Source organism: Panicum virgatum, chromosome 6N (genome assembly GCF_016808335.1).
Source record: "Panicum virgatum strain AP13 chromosome 6N, P.virgatum_v5, whole genome shotgun sequence".
NCBI classification, from domain to species: domain Eukaryota; kingdom Viridiplantae; phylum Streptophyta; class Magnoliopsida; order Poales; family Poaceae; genus Panicum; species Panicum virgatum.
In genome coordinates, this window is record NC_053150.1 from 42065108 (window position 1) to 42084825 (window position 19718).

General features: G+C 41.9%; 1 protein-coding gene across 1 annotated transcript; it reads left to right on the forward strand.

Moving 5' to 3' along the window:
• LOC120680002 (keratin-associated protein 5-7-like) lies at positions 1 to 4770 on the forward strand. Its single transcript, XM_039961653.1, has 5 exons — positions 1 to 308; positions 2155 to 2207; positions 2836 to 2880; positions 2976 to 3020; positions 4003 to 4770. The coding sequence occupies exons 1-5, from the start codon at positions 198 to 200 to the stop codon at positions 4529 to 4531; spliced, it is 783 nt and encodes a 260-aa protein (XP_039817587.1). The 5' UTR covers positions 1 to 197; the 3' UTR covers positions 4532 to 4770.
• The last annotated feature ends 14948 nt before the right edge of the window (positions 4771 to 19718 follow it).

Consider the following 19718-nt stretch of genomic DNA (forward strand, 5'->3'; position numbering starts at 1 on the left):
GGCCGCCACCAGCCCACCCTGCCTCGCGCTGTTTCTCTCTCTCGCGCGCGCACACTCCCCCCTGAGCCGGCCGACCCGCGCGACACGCCCGGGCGCCAGGCCATACCGTAGCTGAGCTAGCATCGTAGGGTTGGTTTGGCCGTTGGTCGATAGGCACCGCGCGGGCGGGTGAGGCGGCCGGCGGCCGGCGGCCGAGGATGGGGGAGGCGCCGCGGCCCAGGTCGCCGCCGAGGTACCCGGACCTGTGCGGCCGCCGCCGGCTGCAGCTCGAGGTGCACATCCTCAACCGGGAGGTCGGCTTCCTCGAGGTACCCACCTCTCCAGCCTCTTCTCTCTGTTCATCCGCTCGCCGGCGGCCGCCCCGTGCGCGATTGGGATGCGCGAGGCGGCGGTGGCGCATCGGGAACGGAGCAAAATCTCTGGGAGAACGAGAAAGTTTTATGCTGCGTGCGTGCGTGCGAGTTCATTCCGTGTCGGGTCTCGGGACAGAGCGAGTGGGAGTTCGCCGCGAGGCCCGAGGCGCGACGACATGCTTTGTCAGTTGTCACCCATGGCTGTCTTTCTTTTTTTTTTGAAAGGATATGGCTGTCTTTCCAAGATCTTCTCTTGTGATGAAAGGAGGCTTGCCAAGAGAAGGGGAACAGCACCATGAGCCAATGCTATAATCCACCCTATTTGTCGCCTCTAAACAAGAGAGGACTTTTTTTTTCTCTTTTTTTCCCCCAATCTTAATCAAGCTTGATGGTCGTCATACATATGCATTTCGCAAGTATTACCATTAGTCACATTCTCCAAAGTCTTTTCTTTGAAAAAAATTCTCCCTGCGGCTGTTTGCACTTGTAGAGTTGTAGTGCTGTCACCCTGCATCTCGCAACAAGCTCGGGGTTATCTGCCGCCGCTACCGATATGCCGATAAGAAAAAAAAAAGCTCTCATCTCAGATGTTTGCTCCTGCTTCTTTCTTCAAAAAAAAAAAAGATTTTTGCTGCTGAACGAGCCATGGGCAGGGTTCACGTATCCGACCGGTGACCGGTAACCGCCGGCCTCCGGTTCCGGTATACCGGTCCGGTTTGGCCGGTTACCGGTCGGAACCGGTGGAATTCAAATTTGAATTCAAACTTCCCCGTTCAACCGGTTCCGATCGGTATGCCGGTCGGTTAGACCGGTATACCGGCCGGTTTGGCCGGTATACCGGCCGGTTTGGATGGTAACCGGCCGGTTTGACTGGTACAGGTCAAATTCAAATTTTTTTCTTTTTTTGTTTAAATTCAAATGCCCACAAAGTATACTAAATAAATGTTTGTACAACATATTTTAGTCTAAATGAACCCTCCAACTCTTTTTTATACTACTTTTACATTGTATTTGTATACTTTCGTATGCACGTTTTTTTTATTTAACTTATAAATTCCGCAAACCATACTAAATGAACGAATTTTTGAGAAAATTTGACACCATTAGATTCATCACACCTTGAAATATTTTTAGGAATTTTTTGAGAATTTTTCATTTTTTTGAATTCAAATTCAAAATTTGAATTTGGACCGGTTGGGAACCGGTCGGAACCGGAACCGGTCCGGACCGGTCAAACCGGTCCGGTTCCCACCGGTAAGGTTAACCATGGCCATGGGTCGACTCCATGCGTCTTGCATCGGCACGGCATGGCAATCAATGGGCAGGCAGACGAGCCCGCTCTTCCGTTCATGGCACATGCCTTGCGTTGTTTAGTTGCATAATTTAAAATTTAAAATTTTTTTCCGACATCTGTACGAAGACTTAAATCTAGATGAAATAAAAAACGCATTGCACAGTCTGCCTGTAAATCACGAGACAAATTTAATGAACATAATTAGTCTGTAATTAGACACTAAATTGCTACAGTAAATAACTTATAATGACAGATTAATTAGACTCATTAAATTCGTCTCGCAATTTACAGACGAATTTTATAATTAATTTTGTAATTAATTTATATTTAATACTTTAAATGTAGAAAAATTATATTTCAAAAATTTTACACTTGGCAACTAAGGCCATGACTGGGGAGCAGAGCTTGCACCTCTCTCCCGGCCTGCACATCGCTGCTGCGTCGTGCGGCCTGACTGATGCCCGACTGATCGACTGACGGGGACTACTCGCCTTTTTTTTTTTGCAGCAAGAGATACACGGGCTCGAGCGGATTCAGCCGGTCTCGCGCTGCTGCAAAGAGTAACGCTCTTGCTCCCTCCCTCCCTCCCTTTCTGCTTTTCTCGTCTGGACTCTGGAGCTGCAACCTTATCGTTGCCCTTTTCTAAGTAGCCTACTTCTTGTTCATACTCCTTTCATGCTCCTTGCCATTGTTTTTTTCTTTTGCATAAAAGACAAGTCAGTGTTATTTTTTTAGAATTTGTTGTTCTTGATGATATTTCTTGGTTTTTAAGAAATGTACAGTTATGGTGATGAACCTAGTAGAATCTAACTCTTTATTTTTTTAAGAGAATAAATAAGAAAAGATAAAAGGAAAGAAATATATATATCTTTTTTTTTGTGGCCAGATATTTCTTGACCCCACACATTCCCCCCTTGATAGGAAACAGGCTCACATGAACTGCGACATGTATACTCTGATTTTCTTGAACTGTTGTGGCTCCGTAATAATTGTATTTTGTCCTGGTGGTCCCATGCTCCAAATTTGGACTGTTCAAACATAGATCAGATTCCATTTGTATTCACCTTTGAGGCTGGAGGACAAATGCTAGTAGCAGTATATCAAGAATTAACAGTGCTATGTCTGTGTGTACCCTGAATTACCAATGTTCTCACCAAGTTGCTAATGCTTTCAAGTAATTCCTGACAGTGTCACCGAGTTCGTCAGCGCGAAAGTCGATCCGATGATACCAGTGTATGAGTTCTTAGCTTGATTCTTGCATGTCAGCTAGGTCTTACGTTGATGCTGCTTATCAGTGTCTTTTTTTTTGCTGGTTCTGCTACTTACAGAAGCAAAAGGAAACATGGATCTTGCAGCGTCTATCGGTGGATCAGGTACCTCGTTCTTCCACTGAAAACTATTTTGGACTCATGGACAAGCATATTCAAGCTTTTTAATTGCTTGTTTCAAACTATGAAACACTAAAATGACACTGATTTTAAGATGTGATGAAGCACTAAACAAGTAAAATAAACAGCCCATCAATTTTCAAGTAGCAGCAAAAGCCATTGCACAGTAATGCCGGGTAATTTGGTGCCATGTTTCTGCTCAAATATGTAAATTAACATTACTTTTGAATTCAGTAGTATTTATCAAAGAATCGATCCATACAAGATTCAAGTTTAGTCAACATTGTTGTAGAACTGAGCTTTCATTATGGCTACAAATGACTGAATTTCCATCCTCGAAACCGGCTTTGTCAGAATTTTAGTACTAGAATTTGATAGCATTGGCTCCGTTTGGTTTACAGCGTGCTAGTAAATAGTGATAGTTTGACCGCTAATTACGGTGTCAAACAAAACCAGTTTAAAAAACAAACTTCAGAACCTCCGCGCCAGTGACCCTGAAGAATCTAATGAGGCATTTGACCGCGCGATTAGAGAATGGTTACTGTAGCATCACTGTATCAAATCATCGATTAATTACCGTCGTTAGATTCGTCGCGAAAAATTACATCCATTTCTGAAATTTTTTTGCAAATAGACTTAATTTGGTTTTTCATGTGGAGACTAGAATAAGCACGCTAGAATCCTAGCGCGCCTAACCAAACAAGCCATTGGGTAGTAGTAGAATTTAGAACTTAGAAGCAACAAGCACATATGTCACACCCGCACACCGGCAAAGTGAGCTCCACGGATACGTCGGAAAAGGTTAAGCTGCTGACATCTGCTATAGTGCTGGCTTTGAATCATTTTTGCAGCCTTGGCGAAGCCTCTGTATGTTGTCCTCTCAAAGCTCAAAATGTACCATTTCCATACAGCATTTCTTGCACAGTTGAACTGCTGCCATATTCAGAGAAAACGTAATACTGTGCAGATCAAAATTGCGCACATGCTTCTCATGCCTGTGCTGCTGTTGCCACTGCCTGCCCAAGCCCAATGCGCCAAGCTGCTTCGGCTGCTCTTGCTGCGCCTGCCGCGACACGGGGTGGTGCTGTGCGCCGAGCTGCAGCTGTCCGAAGGCCCCTTCGTGCTGCGGCAGCCCTCCCAGCTGCAACCCGGGCTGCGGCGGCCACTGCCGACCGCCGTGCAGCGGCTGCTGTTCCGGCGACTGCGCCTGCGCGGGTGGCCCGTGCTCCTGCCTCGGCGCCCTCGGCCGGTGCCTGTCCTCGTGCTGCAGCGGCCTGCGGCATCCCTGCTGCAAGTGCCAGTCGGCGTGCTGCGAGGGGGAGCCGTCCTGCCGGGGCAAGGGGGCCTGCTGCAGCGGCTCGTGCCTCGGCGGCCCGGCGGCGCCGTGCCCGGAGTGCTCCTGCGGCTGCGTGTGCTCCTGCCCCCGGTGCAGGGGAGGGTGCCGGTGCCCGCCGTGTGGTAACAACCCCTGCTGCGCCGGTGGATGCTTGTTCTAGGTAGACTAGATTGTTACTGTAGTAGTAGCTAGTGTGGTTGTTACTCTTCTTTTCTGTTTTGTGCTGAATTATATGTGGCATGTGATGTGGGTGAAACTTTGCTCGTGTGTGTATTCAGTGTAGAGAATCAGCCTGGGTGGCAAATGGTTAGATGAAAATTACAGCGTGAATTGTAGGTAGCATTAAGTGTCTACCATGAGGCATAAAGCCCCAGCAAAATTCAGTAGACTGAAACTGAACCATAGCTTGCGGTGCTCCGTGTCGAGGCTTTGTTTTCGGTGTAGAAAAAACTTGAAAAATACTTTCATACTACTGCATCACAAAATAAATGACAGTGAGGGCCCAAATTATTGCATTCTCCAATGCTTCATTTTCACCTCAAAATTCAGAAACTACGGCGAGTCAACCGCAATGTCAACGACCCAGGACCGTGTCAACACAGTGCCGTACGTTTTTGTGCTTTTTTTTACGGCGTAATCGTCAGTTGTCACACACACACACACAAACAACTCATAGCCTGGTTGCATCGACCAAGTAAACGACTTCTCTCTTATTATTGGCACATAGATTTAAGATGCACAACCAGCGTGTACAGAGATTGTAGGAAAACCACTCTATTAAACAAAAAAATGTTTACATATGGTTTTCCCTTTCAGAAACCTTCATCAAACTTCACAGGGGATATGGTCTTGGTAGCTAATGTACAAAGATTCTACAGGGATTTTATTGGCTACGGGTTTCTCAAGTTTCTTCGTTGTGGAGCGTTCTGGCTTCTCTCATGATGCCTTGGTTTTGTGCAGTACTATCTTCTTATATAGTGTTGCGGAGTGTACTGATGTCTTCATTGCACTTATCTTCTTCACCAAGCTTACCATTCTGAGGAATGGTGCAAACTTGTTTTGCATGGCGCAACTATGCTTAACTGAATGCTGCTCTTCGCATGCACTTTCTTTGAAACAATTTCTCATGTGAAATCTTCTAGATAAGATAGCATGCTGAGAGGGTGCATGCAAAGCTATGTAATGCTTCTGGTATACTTGCTACATGCTACAGTATATTACAAACTAATAGCCTATTATTATTATTATTATTATTATTATTATTATTATTATTATTATTATTATTATTATTATTATTATTTACCAGCACTTATATTTTGAATTTTGCAGAAGTTTTTCGTATTTGCTAGGATATGTCTTCCACATCCAAAATTTGATAGTGCTACTATCAAACTAGGTGTATAGCCCGCGCATTTGCGCGGCTAGTATTGAAGATTCAACAATTTTCATGACGTTGTATCCTTATTTAAAAATTATACTATTTTTTACCATACATCACCATGTTCATTATCATAAATTGTGTCTTATTATTGGTTAAAACAATTCAAATATGATCTACCTATAATAACAATTTGATTTGTTGAGCTTTAATAATATTATGCATATAATTATTCTTATTTTCGTTGTATTTTGATTGATTGTTGTTAGCTTTAGTTTTTATTAATAGTATATATTTGTAACTGATACATAGCTAAATGATATTTTATATTTAATTTTTCATTGGTGGGTGATTTTTAATTAGGCACAGGTGTATTTTAGGCTAATTTTTATCATAATGGTAGTAGTGGATAATTTTTATTTTTTATTTTTCTCCGATTAATGTGGGAATTTCTAGGCCTTAAGAGCGAATGTGGAGGCTCCGTTTGTTGGCCAAATAATAAGATAACTAGACATACAACCCGTGCATTTGTGCGGCTAGTATTGAAAATTTAAAAATTTGTATGTCGTTGTATCCTTACTTAAAGATTATAGTATTTTTTTTACCATACATCATCTTGTTCATTATCGTAAATTATGTATTATTATTGGTTAAAACAATTCAAATATGATCTACCTGTAATAACAATTTGATTTATTGAGCTTTAATAATATTATGCATATAATTTTTCTTATTTTCATTTTATTTTGATTAATTGTTGTTAACTTTAGTTTTTATTAATAGTATATATTTTTAACTGATACATAGCTAATTGATATTTTATATTAATTTTTCATAATGACATTGATGGGCGATTTTTAATTAGGCATAGGGGTATTTTAGGCTGATTTTTATCATAATGGCAGTGGTGGGTAATTGATACATAGCTAATTGATATTTTATATTTAATTTTTCATAATGGCATTGGTGGGTGATTTTTAATTAGGCACAGGGGTAGTTTAGGCTGATTTTTATCATAATGACAGTGGTGAGTAATTTTTATTTTTCTATTTTTCTCTGATCATTGTTGTTAACTTTAGTTTTTATTAATAATATATATTTGTAACCGATACATAGCTAATTGATATTTTATATTTAATTTTTCATAATGGCATTGGTGGGTGATTTTTAATTAGGCACAGGGGTATTTTAGGCTGATTTGTATCATAATGGCACGATACATAGCTAATTGATATTTTATATTTAATTTTTCATAATAACATTGGTGGGTGATTTTTAATTAGGTACAGGGGTATTTTAGGCTGATTTTTATCATAATGGCAGTGGTGGGTAATTTTTATTTTTTTATTTTTCTCCGATTAATGTGGGAATTTCTAGGCCTTGAGAGCGAATATGGAGGCTCTGTTTGTTGACTAAATAATAAGATAATAGATAGATTAAGGGAATGAGTATGTTACTGGTTGAAAACATGCAATCCAACCACGTTTACGTTGAGCAACGCGCTTAGCCCGCGGCGCCCGCTCTGGGAGCTCGACTCTGCTCGCCGTGTCCGTGTGCCCTGTCCGGCTGCCGAGATAACCACGGCCTTGCGACGACCATGTCCAAGTCTTCTCGTTGTGTTCGACCTTACGCGGTAGCCTTTTAATCAGGGAAGCCCGATGCATAATGCATTAGCGTAAGTTGGAGAGCTCCACGAACCACCAGTACTTAGTTAGTTGTAGTGTTGAGTTGTTAGTTGGATATGATCGTCCATAATCTTTGTACTGGAGTTGTGTGGAGATGGAATGCCCATAGTTGTACGTTTTCTGGACTTATTTTTGTTCCCGAAACTAGGCCACACTATGTTGATCGTTGGTATGATCATGGATTACGGTTTACCTTTGAACCGTGTCCAATGCCGAATCAATTCCAACTCGGAAGTTCTCAGCCACGCTTGTGGTAATCTAAATGAGGACCTGCAAGACCTGAAGTCGGATCATATTATCGATCTTTCTCCGGTCTGTCAGAAGAAAAGGACTAATACTGCCAGAATTTATAAAAACAGCAAAGTCCCAAAAAAACCAAAAACCCCTTCCAAAATTGTGATCAAATAAAAGGGGTTTTCTGGAATAGCAGAGGTCTGAGAGACTTGGCTAAACACAGATTTCTGTCAGATTTAGTTAAGGAAGAGCAAATCAGTTTCATAGCTCTTTCCGAGACTAGTAGGGATGTTTTTCCGGATCGCATTTTAAATAACTTATGTGCGGGTCGGGCCTTCCTTTGGCATAGTATGGCACCTCATGGTCGATCGGGAGGCATCCTACTAGGGGTGGATATGTAGGTTTTCGATATTGGAGCCATTGCAGAGGGAGATTTCTATGTGAAATTTACCTTGCGGTGCAAAAATGATGGCTTCAAATTTGTGCTATATACGGTCCATGGCCCAGCACAATATCAAAACAAGCAGGAGTTTTTGGTCGAATTGGCAAACACATGCTCAAAGGAGACTCTTCCGTATTTAATTGGAGGAGACTTTAATATTATGAGACGCCCGGATGATAAGAGCTCCGGGGTGTTTGACTTTAAATGGCCAAACTTGTTCAATGCTGTTATCGATTCTCTTGATCTCAAAGAAATTGTTATGTCCGGGCGCCAATTTACATGGGCGGGTCCTGGGGACAACCCGGTTTTTGAGAAGCTTGATAGAGTTCTGGTTAGTATAGATTGAGAAGTTAAATTTCCTCTATCAATGGTAGAACCAAGAGATCGAGATATTTCAGATCATACTCCTCTGATTCTTAATACTGGTGCGTCCACTCACCACTCTGGCCAACGTCCTTTTAAATTTGAGAGAGGATGGTTGATTAGGGATGATTTTTATGATATGGTTGCAAGTATTTGGCAATCAGAAATATCTGGACATACTTCTCTGGAGAGGTGGCAGAATAAAATCCGTAGGCTCAGACAGCATCTTAGAGGCTGGGCCAAACATACAGCAGGGACATACAATAAAGAAAAGAAGAGACTTCTAGCTATTTTAGAGAAGTTAGATAAGAAGGCTGAGACTACCTTTCTTTCAGATCAAGAGGTTAATTTTAAACACTATCTAAAAGAGAGATTAGTTCTTCTTTTGCGGGAGGAAGAATTAAAGTGGTACGAGAGAGCAAAGGTGAAAGCACTTCTAGAGGAAGATGATAATACAAGATTCTTCCATCTAGTGGCTAACGGGAAACACCGAAAACAACATATCTATAAACTTGAAAATGATCAAGGAGTTGTTATTGGTGATGCCCAACTTAAGAGCTATATCACTCAGTTCTATAAAGACCTGTTTGGGCCTCCGGATGCTTCAGAGATTACACTTGAGGAAGATCGAATTCAGGATATTCCACAAGTGACACCAGAGGATAATGAGTTGCTCACTAGTGAATTCACTGAGGCTGAGGTGAAAAGTGCTGTTTTCCAAATGGAACACAACAAGGCCCCTGGCCCTGATGGTTTTCCGACTGAATTCTATCAAGTATTCTGGGAAGTAATTAAGGATGACCTTTTGGCCTTTTTTGCGGACTTCCATAACAAAGATTTGAACCTCTTCAGTCTGAACTTTGGAATCATTACGCTAATTCCAAAAGTTCAGGAGGCAACAAAAGTTCAACAATACAGACCTATCTGCGTCCTCAATGTTAGCTTCAAAATCTTTACTAAAGTAGCTACGATTAGGTTGAACAATGTTGCCCAAATAGTGATGGGGCCAATGCAGACTGCTTTCTTGCCAGGCAGGAATATTATGGAAGGAGTAGTCATCTTACATGAAACTATCCATGAACTGCATACCAAAAAACAAAATAGGGTCATTTTTAAAATTGACTTTGAAAAGGCCTATGACAAAGTAAAGTGGACATTCCTTCAACAAACACTACGCATGAAAGGGTTTTCTTCTAAGTGGTGTAGATGGGTTGAAGGGATGATTTCTGGTGGGAGTGTGGGGATCAAAATTAATGATGAAATTGGTTCATATTTCCAAACTAAGAGAGGGCTCCGTCAAGGAGATCCTGTGTCACCCATTTTATTTAACATCGTTGCGGATATGTTGGCTCTCATCATTAAGAGGGTAAAAGACGATGGTCAAATAAGGGGTGTCATACCTAATCTTTTGGATGATGGTTTGTCTATCCTACAGTATGCCGATGACACCATCATTTTCATTGATCATGACCTGGAACAAGCTAAAAATCTTAAACTGTTGCTTTGTGCTTTCGAACAGTTATCTGGGTTAAAGATCAACTTCCACAAGAGTGAATTTTTTTGCTACGGGGCAGCTAAAGAGATGCAGGACTTTTACACTGATCTCTTTGGTTGTAATGCTGGGGAATATGCTTTTAGATATTTGGGAATTCCAATGCACCATCGCAAGTTACTCAATTCTGAGTGGGGAAAGGTTGAAGAACGATTTGAGAGAAAACTCTCTTGTTGGAAAGTTAAGTACATGTCTTATGGGGGCCGGTTGGTCTTGTTAAATTCGGTACTAAGTAGCCTTCCCATGTTTATGATGTCCTTTTTTGAAATCCCGAAAGGGGTACTAAAAAATCTTGACCATTTTAGATCGAGATTTTTTTGTCAAGGCTCGTCGAATAAGCATAAATTTCGACTTGCCAAATGGGACATATTATGTCGTCCTAAAGATCAAGGTGGACTTGACATCTTAAATCTGCAACTGCAGAATAAGTGCTTGCTGGCAAAATGGTTAGTTAATCTGTTTAATACCAATAGTATATGACAAAGCTTACTAAAGAACAAATACCTAGTGTCCAAATCCCTCATGCAAGTACAGGCAAAGCCTTATGACTCTCATTTCTAGAGAGGTCTTATGAAGATCAAAGATGAGATTTTGGCCAATGGCTCTTTCACTATTAATGATGGGAGCAAAACTAGGTTCTGGGACGATGTATGGGAGGGTCAAGTGTCATTCAAAGATAAATATCCATCACTTTACAAGGTTGTGAGGAATCCTCATGCGACTGTGGCCATTGTTTTGGCCACAAGGCCACTCAATTTATATTTTAGGAGGGTTTTGGTGGATAACAAACTGGTTGAATGGCAAAACTGTAGGGAAACGGGTAGGCTACGCTAGCATCACTACCATATATACCCAAGATACTTGCGAGTAGAAGATCATAGATCGTTACCACTAGACGCGCAGCGCAGCGGAAGAAGTCGCGCGTCGATGTAGAGGAAGTAGTCGATCACGTCCCACGAACCGAGCTCCTCGTCCTTGATCCCAGCAGCCGATCAGCGCATCAGTCACAGCATCGCCTCCACGGAGTCCACACGTACGGGGATGAAACGCCGGGCGTCGGTGTGCTAGCACCGCACATACGGCAAGGGCGGCGGCCGAGAGACGGGGGGGGGGGGGGGGGGGTGACGGCTAGGGAGGTGGCACGGCTCACAGGTTGTATCGCCCCCCTAGCCCCTCCCTCGTATATATAGGGCGTACTAATTGGCTTCTATCTCATAGGCCCATTAGTAACCCTAATCCCTCTTGGATCAATATCCTCTTGGGCCTTTAAACCGTATTGTGATGATGGGCTCTTGGGCATATCACCAACAATCTCCCACTTGCACTAGAGACAATCATACAGGCAAGCTTTCCAACATTCCAAACCCCGTAAGTGTGTGACCCGTTTGCCATTTGCCATATCCAAACCCCTTAACTCACAAATACACATAAAGATCATATCGGCCGAACCTTAGATATACTCATACACCGATCCATTTGCCACACGATACCAGTCAAGCTCAAGGCGAGATGCGTGCCACCTTTGTGATAGCTCGACCATTCTCTCGATCTAATAGTGGATTCTATTAATAACTAACCTTTAGTCATAATGATTAACTCTTTAATCACTTTGACATGGCCATGCACTTTCAAATCCAACTATCTCGAGGGGCCCAGAGATATCTCTCCCGTTATCTAGGAGGGGCAAATTCCATCTTGATCCGCTCACATCCCATTCTATGTTTCATGACACACCTGTAAGCTACTTTTGTAACTACCCAGTTACGGAGTAGCATTTAGCCCCAAGATGCACCACTACACACAGTGAGAAACAATGGCGATCTCAGGTCTAAGGATCCAGTAGGTATAACACTCAAGAACAACTGATGGCACATACAAAATAACAATCCCAATATTGTCTTGGAGTGGGTCAATCCAACACCATGTTCACCAACATGTGTCCACATCATTAATCCGATATCTCCATATCCATGATCCGTGAAACATCACCATCAATTAATGCATGTGCTAGTCTCAACGTCGTTGTTGTCCCACATAACGACATAAACTAGGGATAATTTAGAATCATATCATTGTCAACAAAGAGTTTCACGAACAAGTCACGTACTTGATAATCAATGTAAAATCATCATCCATGGAACAAATAATAATTATTCATCATTACATAAACATACTCATGACACAAAAATCTCCCATGCACACTAGAATTACTGATGTAAGTATCTAATACCCATAGATCTCATGTGCACCTCATGCTTTGGTTGTGGGAGAGGCTTCGTCAACAGATCAGCAACGTTTGAATCCATGTGCACCTTGCAAACCTTCACATCACCTCTCTCAACAAAGTTACGGATGAGGTGATACTTCCGCAGTATATGTCTGGACTTTTTAGTTGTTCTAGGCTCCTTTGCTAGTGCAACGGCACCACTATTATCACAATAGAGGTCCACTGGACTGGACGCACTAGGAACAACACCCAAGTCAGAAACAAACTTTCTGATCCAAACAGCTTCTTTTGCAGCTTCGGAAGCTGCAATATACTCGGCCTCTGTCGTCGAATCAGCCACCGTATCTTGCTTGGAACTCTTCCAGCTCACTGCCCCACCATTGAGGCAGAAAACAAAACCGGATTGCGATTTGGAGTCATCTTTGTCTGTTTGAAAACTAGCAACGGTGTAACCCTTTACAAGGAGCTCATCTTCGCTTCCAAATATTAGGAACATATCCTTCGTTCTTCTAAAGTACTTAAGGATACTCTTTACAATTGTCCAGTGAGCTTCACCGAAATCTGACTGATACCTGCTCGTAACACTTAGAGCAAAGGAAACATCTGGGCGCGTGCAAAGCATAGCATACATGATCGACCCTATGACTGAAGCATAAGGAATCGTACTCATCCTCTTTTGCTCATCAGGTGTCGTAGCACACTGACTCTTGCTTAGAGTAATGCCATGTGACATTGGCAAGAAACCTTTATTGGAATCTTGCATATTGAACCGATTCAATATCTTGTCAATGTACGTGTCTTGGCTTAATCCAATTAGCCTTTTTGATCTATCTCTATAGATCCTAATACCCAGAATGTAAGCCGCCTCTCCTAAATCCTTCATCGAAAAACTCTTTTTCAATGAGGTTTTAACGGCTTCAAGCATTGGAATATCATTTCCGATCAGTAATATGTCATCCACATATAGGACCAGAAATACAAGTGCGCTCCCACTAGCATTTTTGTAAACACAAGGCTCATCTTCATTCTTGATGAAGCCAAACCCTTTGACTACTTCATCAAAACGAATATTCCAACTCCAAGATGCTTGCTTCAATCCATAGATGGACCTCTGAAGCTTACATATTTTCCCAGCATTTTTAGGATCTACAAAACCTTCAGGCTGTGTCATATACACATCCTCACTTAGATGTCCATTAAGGAAAGCGGTTTTGACATCCATTTGCCATATCTCATAGTCATAATATGCGGCAATTGCTAGGAGAATCCGAACAGACTTTAGCATTGCGACGGACGAAAAGGTTTCCTCATAGTCAACACCTTGAATTTGTCGGAAACCTTTCGCCACCAATCGTGCCTTATAGATGTGAACATTTCCATCAATGTCTAATTTTTTCTTAAAAATCCACTTACAGTCGACAGGTCTTACACTGTCAATTTGATCGACCAAGTTCCAAACTTGATTATCATGCATGGATTTTAACTCGGATTCCATGGCTTCAAGCCATTTGTCGGAGTCGGGTCCCATCATTGCTTCTTTGTAGGTCAAGGGCTCATCATTTTCCATCAATAATACGTGGCGCTCCTCTGTAATAAGGAGGTTGAGCTTGTCAGTAGCGTGACGTGCCCTTATAGACCTTCGTGGGGCTAGTGCCTCAACTACGGGTTGTGCAACATCTTGCACATCCCGTGGATCTTCAGTGCTTGCTGAAGCAGTTTCGGGTGTTTCCTAAATTTCTTCAAGTTGCACCTTGCTCCGACTAAATCCTTTTGAGAGAAACTCCTTTTCTAAGAAAATATCATTGCGAGCGACAAACACTTTGCCTTCCGCCTTATTGTTAAAATAATATCCTTTGGTGTCCCTAGGATACCCCACAAAGAAGCATTTGTCTGACTTTGGAGTGAGCTTATCTGACATCAAACGTTTGACATAAGCCTCACATCTCCAAACTTTGAGAAAAGATAATCCGGGACGCTTCCCAGTCCATATCTCATATGGTGTCTTCTCAACAGACTTACTTGGAACCCTATTCAGTGTGAACGCAGCAGTTTCAAGAGCATAACCCCAAAATGACAATGGAAGATCAGCTTGGCTCATCATGGACATAACCATGTCCAACAAGGTTCGGTTCCTCCGTTCGGATACCCCATTCCATTGAGGCATTCCGGGCGGAGTTAGCTGCGGAATAATTCCACATTGCTTCAAATGATCACCAAATTCAAGGCTCAAATATTTTCCTCCACGATCAGATCGCAGAAATTTAATTGTCTTGCCTAATTGATTTTGTACTTCATTCTGAAATTCTTTGAACTTTTCAAACGATTCATACTTGTGCCTCATTAAGTAGATATAGCCATATCTACTAAAGTCATCAGTGAAAGTAATGAAGTACTGAAAACCACCTCTGGCTATTGAGCTCATTGGTCCACATACATCGGTATGTACAAGTCCCAACAAGTCACTCGCCCTCTCACTATGACCAGTGAAAGGCGCTTTGGTCATCTTTCCAAGCAAACAAGACTCACATGTGTCAAATGATTCAAAATCAAATGAGCTTAACATTCCATCTTTATGGAGTTGTTCAATGCGCTTCTCATTTATATGACCTAAGCGACAATGCCAAATAAAAGTGAGATTCAAATCATTTGGTCTAAACCTCTTAGTATTAATGTTATAGACAGATTTATCCTCAAGATCAAGAACATATAATCCATTCACCAATGGACAATGAGCATAAAAAATACCATTGCAAAAAATAGAACAATATTTGTTCTCTATTACAATCTTAAAATCATCAACTTCTTCCAAACATGAAGAAGAAATAATATTCTTGCTTAAAGAAGGAATGCAATAACAATTATTTAATTACAAAACTAATCCGGAGGGTAGAGACAAGTGGTAGGTGCCGACCGCCAACACCGCAACCTTTGCGCCATTGCCGACACGAACGTCCAACTCGCCTCTTGCAAATCTTCTAGTCTCACTTAGACCCTGCAACGATTTGTAAGTGTGAATCATCGATCCAGTATCAAATACCCATGATTCACTGGAAGATAATGCAATATTAATTTCTATAACATTTATACCTGAAGTGGAAGTCTCACTTCCCTTCTTTTTCTTCTTTTCTTCCAAGTACTTCTTGCAGTTCCTAGACCAATGTCCCTTCTCATGACAGTGGAAGCATTCATCCTCAGAAGTAGGGCCAGATTTGGCCTTAGGTGCTGGCTTTAGCTTAGAGCCCGAGGACTCACCACTGGAACTCTTTTCCTTGCCTTTACCTTTGGGATTAGGAGGCGTCCAACGCTTCCTCTTTTTGTTCCCCTTCCGAATCATCATCACATGATTGGGATTCTTCTTAATGCTCTCCTCTGCTGTCTTTAGCATCCCATACAACTCACTCAATGTTTTATCCGAACCATTCATCTGAAAGTTCATGATAAAAGGCTCATAGCTAGCCGGGAGCGACTGGAGAATAACGTCAGTAGCCAAGTCTTGGTGAAGTTCAGAACCAAGTCTGTCCAAAGTCTCAATGTAACCAATCATTTTGATCACATGAGGACTGACCGGGCTACCTTCTGGCAGCTTGTATGCAAACAAGGACTTTGAGATATTGAACCTCTCAGTCCTGGCTTGGTTCTGAAACATCCTACGCAGCCCCTCGATCATGGTGTGAGCATCCGTATGCTCATACTGCTTCTGCAGATCAGGGGACATGGTGGCGAGCATCAGACAGCTGACATCAAGTGAGTCATTGCAGTGCTTCTCATAAGCTTTGTGATCAGCAGCAGTTGCATTGTCAGGGAGATAATCAGGATATGGCTGCTCAAGAACATACTCCCTTTTCTCTTGCCTGAGAACAATTCTCAGGTTGCGGTACCAATCAATAAAGTTTGTTCCATTCAACTTTTTTTTCTCAAGAATAGAATGCAAATTGAAAATGGAATTGTTACTGGCAGACATGATCTACAACATTAAAGTAAAGCAAGATTTCAATACTAAGTTTATGTAAAGACTTTCATTAACTGATTTAACAAAAGACAACCTACTATATCAAAGTCATCTTCCCTCTAATGACATATAGTGGTTCAAGATCCATAATCACTAAAATCCTAGTGAGCTTTAGCATCACGGCTAGAAAAGTAGTGATACAGGTAAGCAACAAATTACTAATCACATCTCTATGCGACTCTTGTTTGTTGGGTGGCATCTAATGCCCCGGCCCCAACCCTATGCCTTAAAGCCCAAAACTGTTTTGATAGCTTTGTTGAGTAAACCAATACTATGCTTGTGAATGTCCGACATCCACCCTATACAAAAGTGATAGCTGAGGGTACTCTACTTTGGTAAACCTACCACACAACGATCAAAATTTATAGGTGCAGCTATTGGTAAAAGGCATAAAAAACTCAAACTTTTCTGAGGGAAGCTATTCTATCATGATTAAAACATCCACCATATGTAAAAGCATGAAAGAATAGTATGACAGGAAAATAAACATCACATGCATATAATCATATTATATTGTGAATAGTATGGCCTCTTGCATCACAATGGGCTCCATCGCCATGGCTCCAAGGTGACCTCCATTGCCATCCGTCCTGTCTTGTGGTGATCATCATCGCCATCATGATTGAAGCCTCCATGAAAAGATACTAAGCTACTACATCTAATAGCTAGTGAAATAATTACATGAGGATTCAAACATCACAAGTCGACACGCAGGTCGTTATACAATAATGGTGCAACCTCAACCCGGTTGTGTTAACTTGCGACACGCAGGCCGCACAAATCATCACATACATCATCACATGACATTGAGGCCATACCATTCACATCACACCCTGTAAAAACAAGTTAGGCGTACGACGTGTTCTACCAAAGTAGCGCTTAGGAAGCCGCTATAGCGAGAAAGCAACGGCATCAGAGTGATCGCATCACCTCAAATCCGAGCCATTCATAATGCCTCAATTTTCACTAGGTCAATCACATTGACCGTGCAAACTTTGCACTTGAGAAGATAGCATCTACACATGACCTCGATCTGTTGGTTCAATCTGCTGACTATACACACAGTTAGTCCCTGATGGTGATTCCAGCCGGTAGGGACATGTCGTATGCATAACAGAGAAAGAACACGAACTAATCTTTTTGTCACATGCCGCGCAATCAATTCGCTCCAGTTTTAACCCCTTGTGACCAATTGATCTAATCAAACCGTGCAAAAGTAATAGATCCAATCTACTACAACAACATATCACCTATATGCTAATGATCCAGACCAAAAACTACGCAAGATGGCTCTGGTACCGCTGTAGGGAAACGGGTAGGCTACGCTAGCATCACTACCGTATATACCCAAGATACTTACGAGTAGAAGATCATAGATCGTTACCACTAGACGCGCAGCGCAGCGGAAGAAGTCGCGCATCGATGTAGAGGAAGTAGTCGATCACGTCCCACGAACCGAGCTCCTCGTCCTTGATCCCAGCAGCCGCTCAGCGCAGCAGTCACAGCAGCGCCTCCACGGAGTCCACACGTACGGGGATGAAACGCCGGGCGTTGGTGTGCTAGCACCACACACACGGCAAGGGCGGCGGCCGAGAGAGGGGGGGGGGGGGGGCGACGGCTAGGGAGGTGGCGCGGCTCACAGGTTGTATCGCCCCCTAGCCCCTCCCTCGTATATATAAGGCGTACTAATGAGCTTCTATCTCATAGGCCCATTAGTAACCCTAATCCCTCTTGGATCAATATCCTCTTGGTCTTTTAAACCGTATTGTGATGATGGGCTCTTGGGCATATCACCAACAAAAACCTTGTAGCACAGATTTGTCATGTTCAACTGGTGGGTGGGTCGGATACGTTTAGATGGAATTTGACCAAATCAGGGTCTGTTACTGTTCGATCTTTGTATATGCACTGTTTAGATAGACAACCACCTTTTAGACATAAGCTGATCTGGAAATTGAAGATTCCTCTAAAGATTAAGATTTGGACAGGAAGCCAAAAATACTGTGGATGTAATAGTAATGAGACTATACAATATCTTTTCCTGAATTGTCCTTATGCAAGAATGGTTTGGAGGATTATCTTTTATGCTACTGGTTTAATGCCACCAAGATCAATGCGCCATATGTTTAATTCTTGGCTGTCTAATCAATCTAAAAAGATTAGGAATGTCATCTGGGTGGGGGTTGCTGCTATTTGTTGGGCGATTTGGAGATGTCGCAATGATATTATTTTTAACAAAATCAAAGTTAACTCGATTTTGTAGGTCATCTTCAGGGGAACATACTAGTTTCGGTTCTGGGCTCAGTTGCAGCGTGATGTGCACACCAAGGATGCTTTCTCCAGCTTGAGCAGACATCTTGAGACAGTTGCTTTTGATTTAGTTAAAGGAGGGTGGAAGCATGTCTATCGCTTCCAATAGTTGTGTCTTTCTAGAGTTTGGTGTGCTCTTCCTGTTTTTTCGAACATTGTTTTTTTGGCTGTGTGTGCCTCGTCATAGAGGCCGGATTGACTATCCTTTATCTAAAAACAGGTATTTATAGTAGATTTTTTTGGGTTTAGTGATCTCAAATGATGGTCTAGAAGAGGTATATTATTATGATCCTGACTAGACGTGAACTCACGGAAGGGCCCATGAGGGCATATGGTCCCCTAATTTTTTTTAATTTTCAAAGTTAGGCACATACTAGCATGACCCCTACTTAGATTTTAGGGAAGCCTGCACCTGCATATACTAACATGCTATTGAATTGGCGTCGTGTTTTTTTACCTAATAATTCATTTGTCGTCCTCTGATCCTCTTGCAAATTTTGTAGCTCCAACCCAGCAACTGCAAGTAAAGTTGAAAATTACCGTGCCATCTTTGCCACTGCTCTTCAGCTTGGCCAAACAAACTGACGGCCAGAAACTGATCTCCGAATGTTCCAGCCTCCAACATTTCATTTTCATCTCAAAATCTATGCCACGAAGAGTCAACTACGGTGTCAACGACCGATCCACATCCGAGACCAGGGCCCTATTTGGTTTGCAGCATGCTAGTGAATAGTGATAGTTTGATCGCTAATTATGGTGTCAAATAAAGACATTTTACAAAACTAATTGACCTTGTCTGAACTTTTCATACATGGTTTCGATCAAGTGATTGTAACTATGCAGTATTTTACTATAACTAATTGGAAGCTCCTTTTGAACCTCCACTAAAGACAACGCTCTAAAAAAAAAGAGAAATCCTAAAAATTTTACTATAACTAATTGAAAGCTCCTTTTGAACCACCACGTAAAGACAACGCTCTAAAAAAATAGAGAAATTCTAAAAATTCTCACAAATATCAGAAACATCCGACTATCAATCCGACAACTCTAATTATAATAGTCATTAAATCTATTATCTTTTTTGATAAATTACCCACATGTGCCATTATGAAAATAGACTAAAATAACCCTCTAAATATGTATCTAA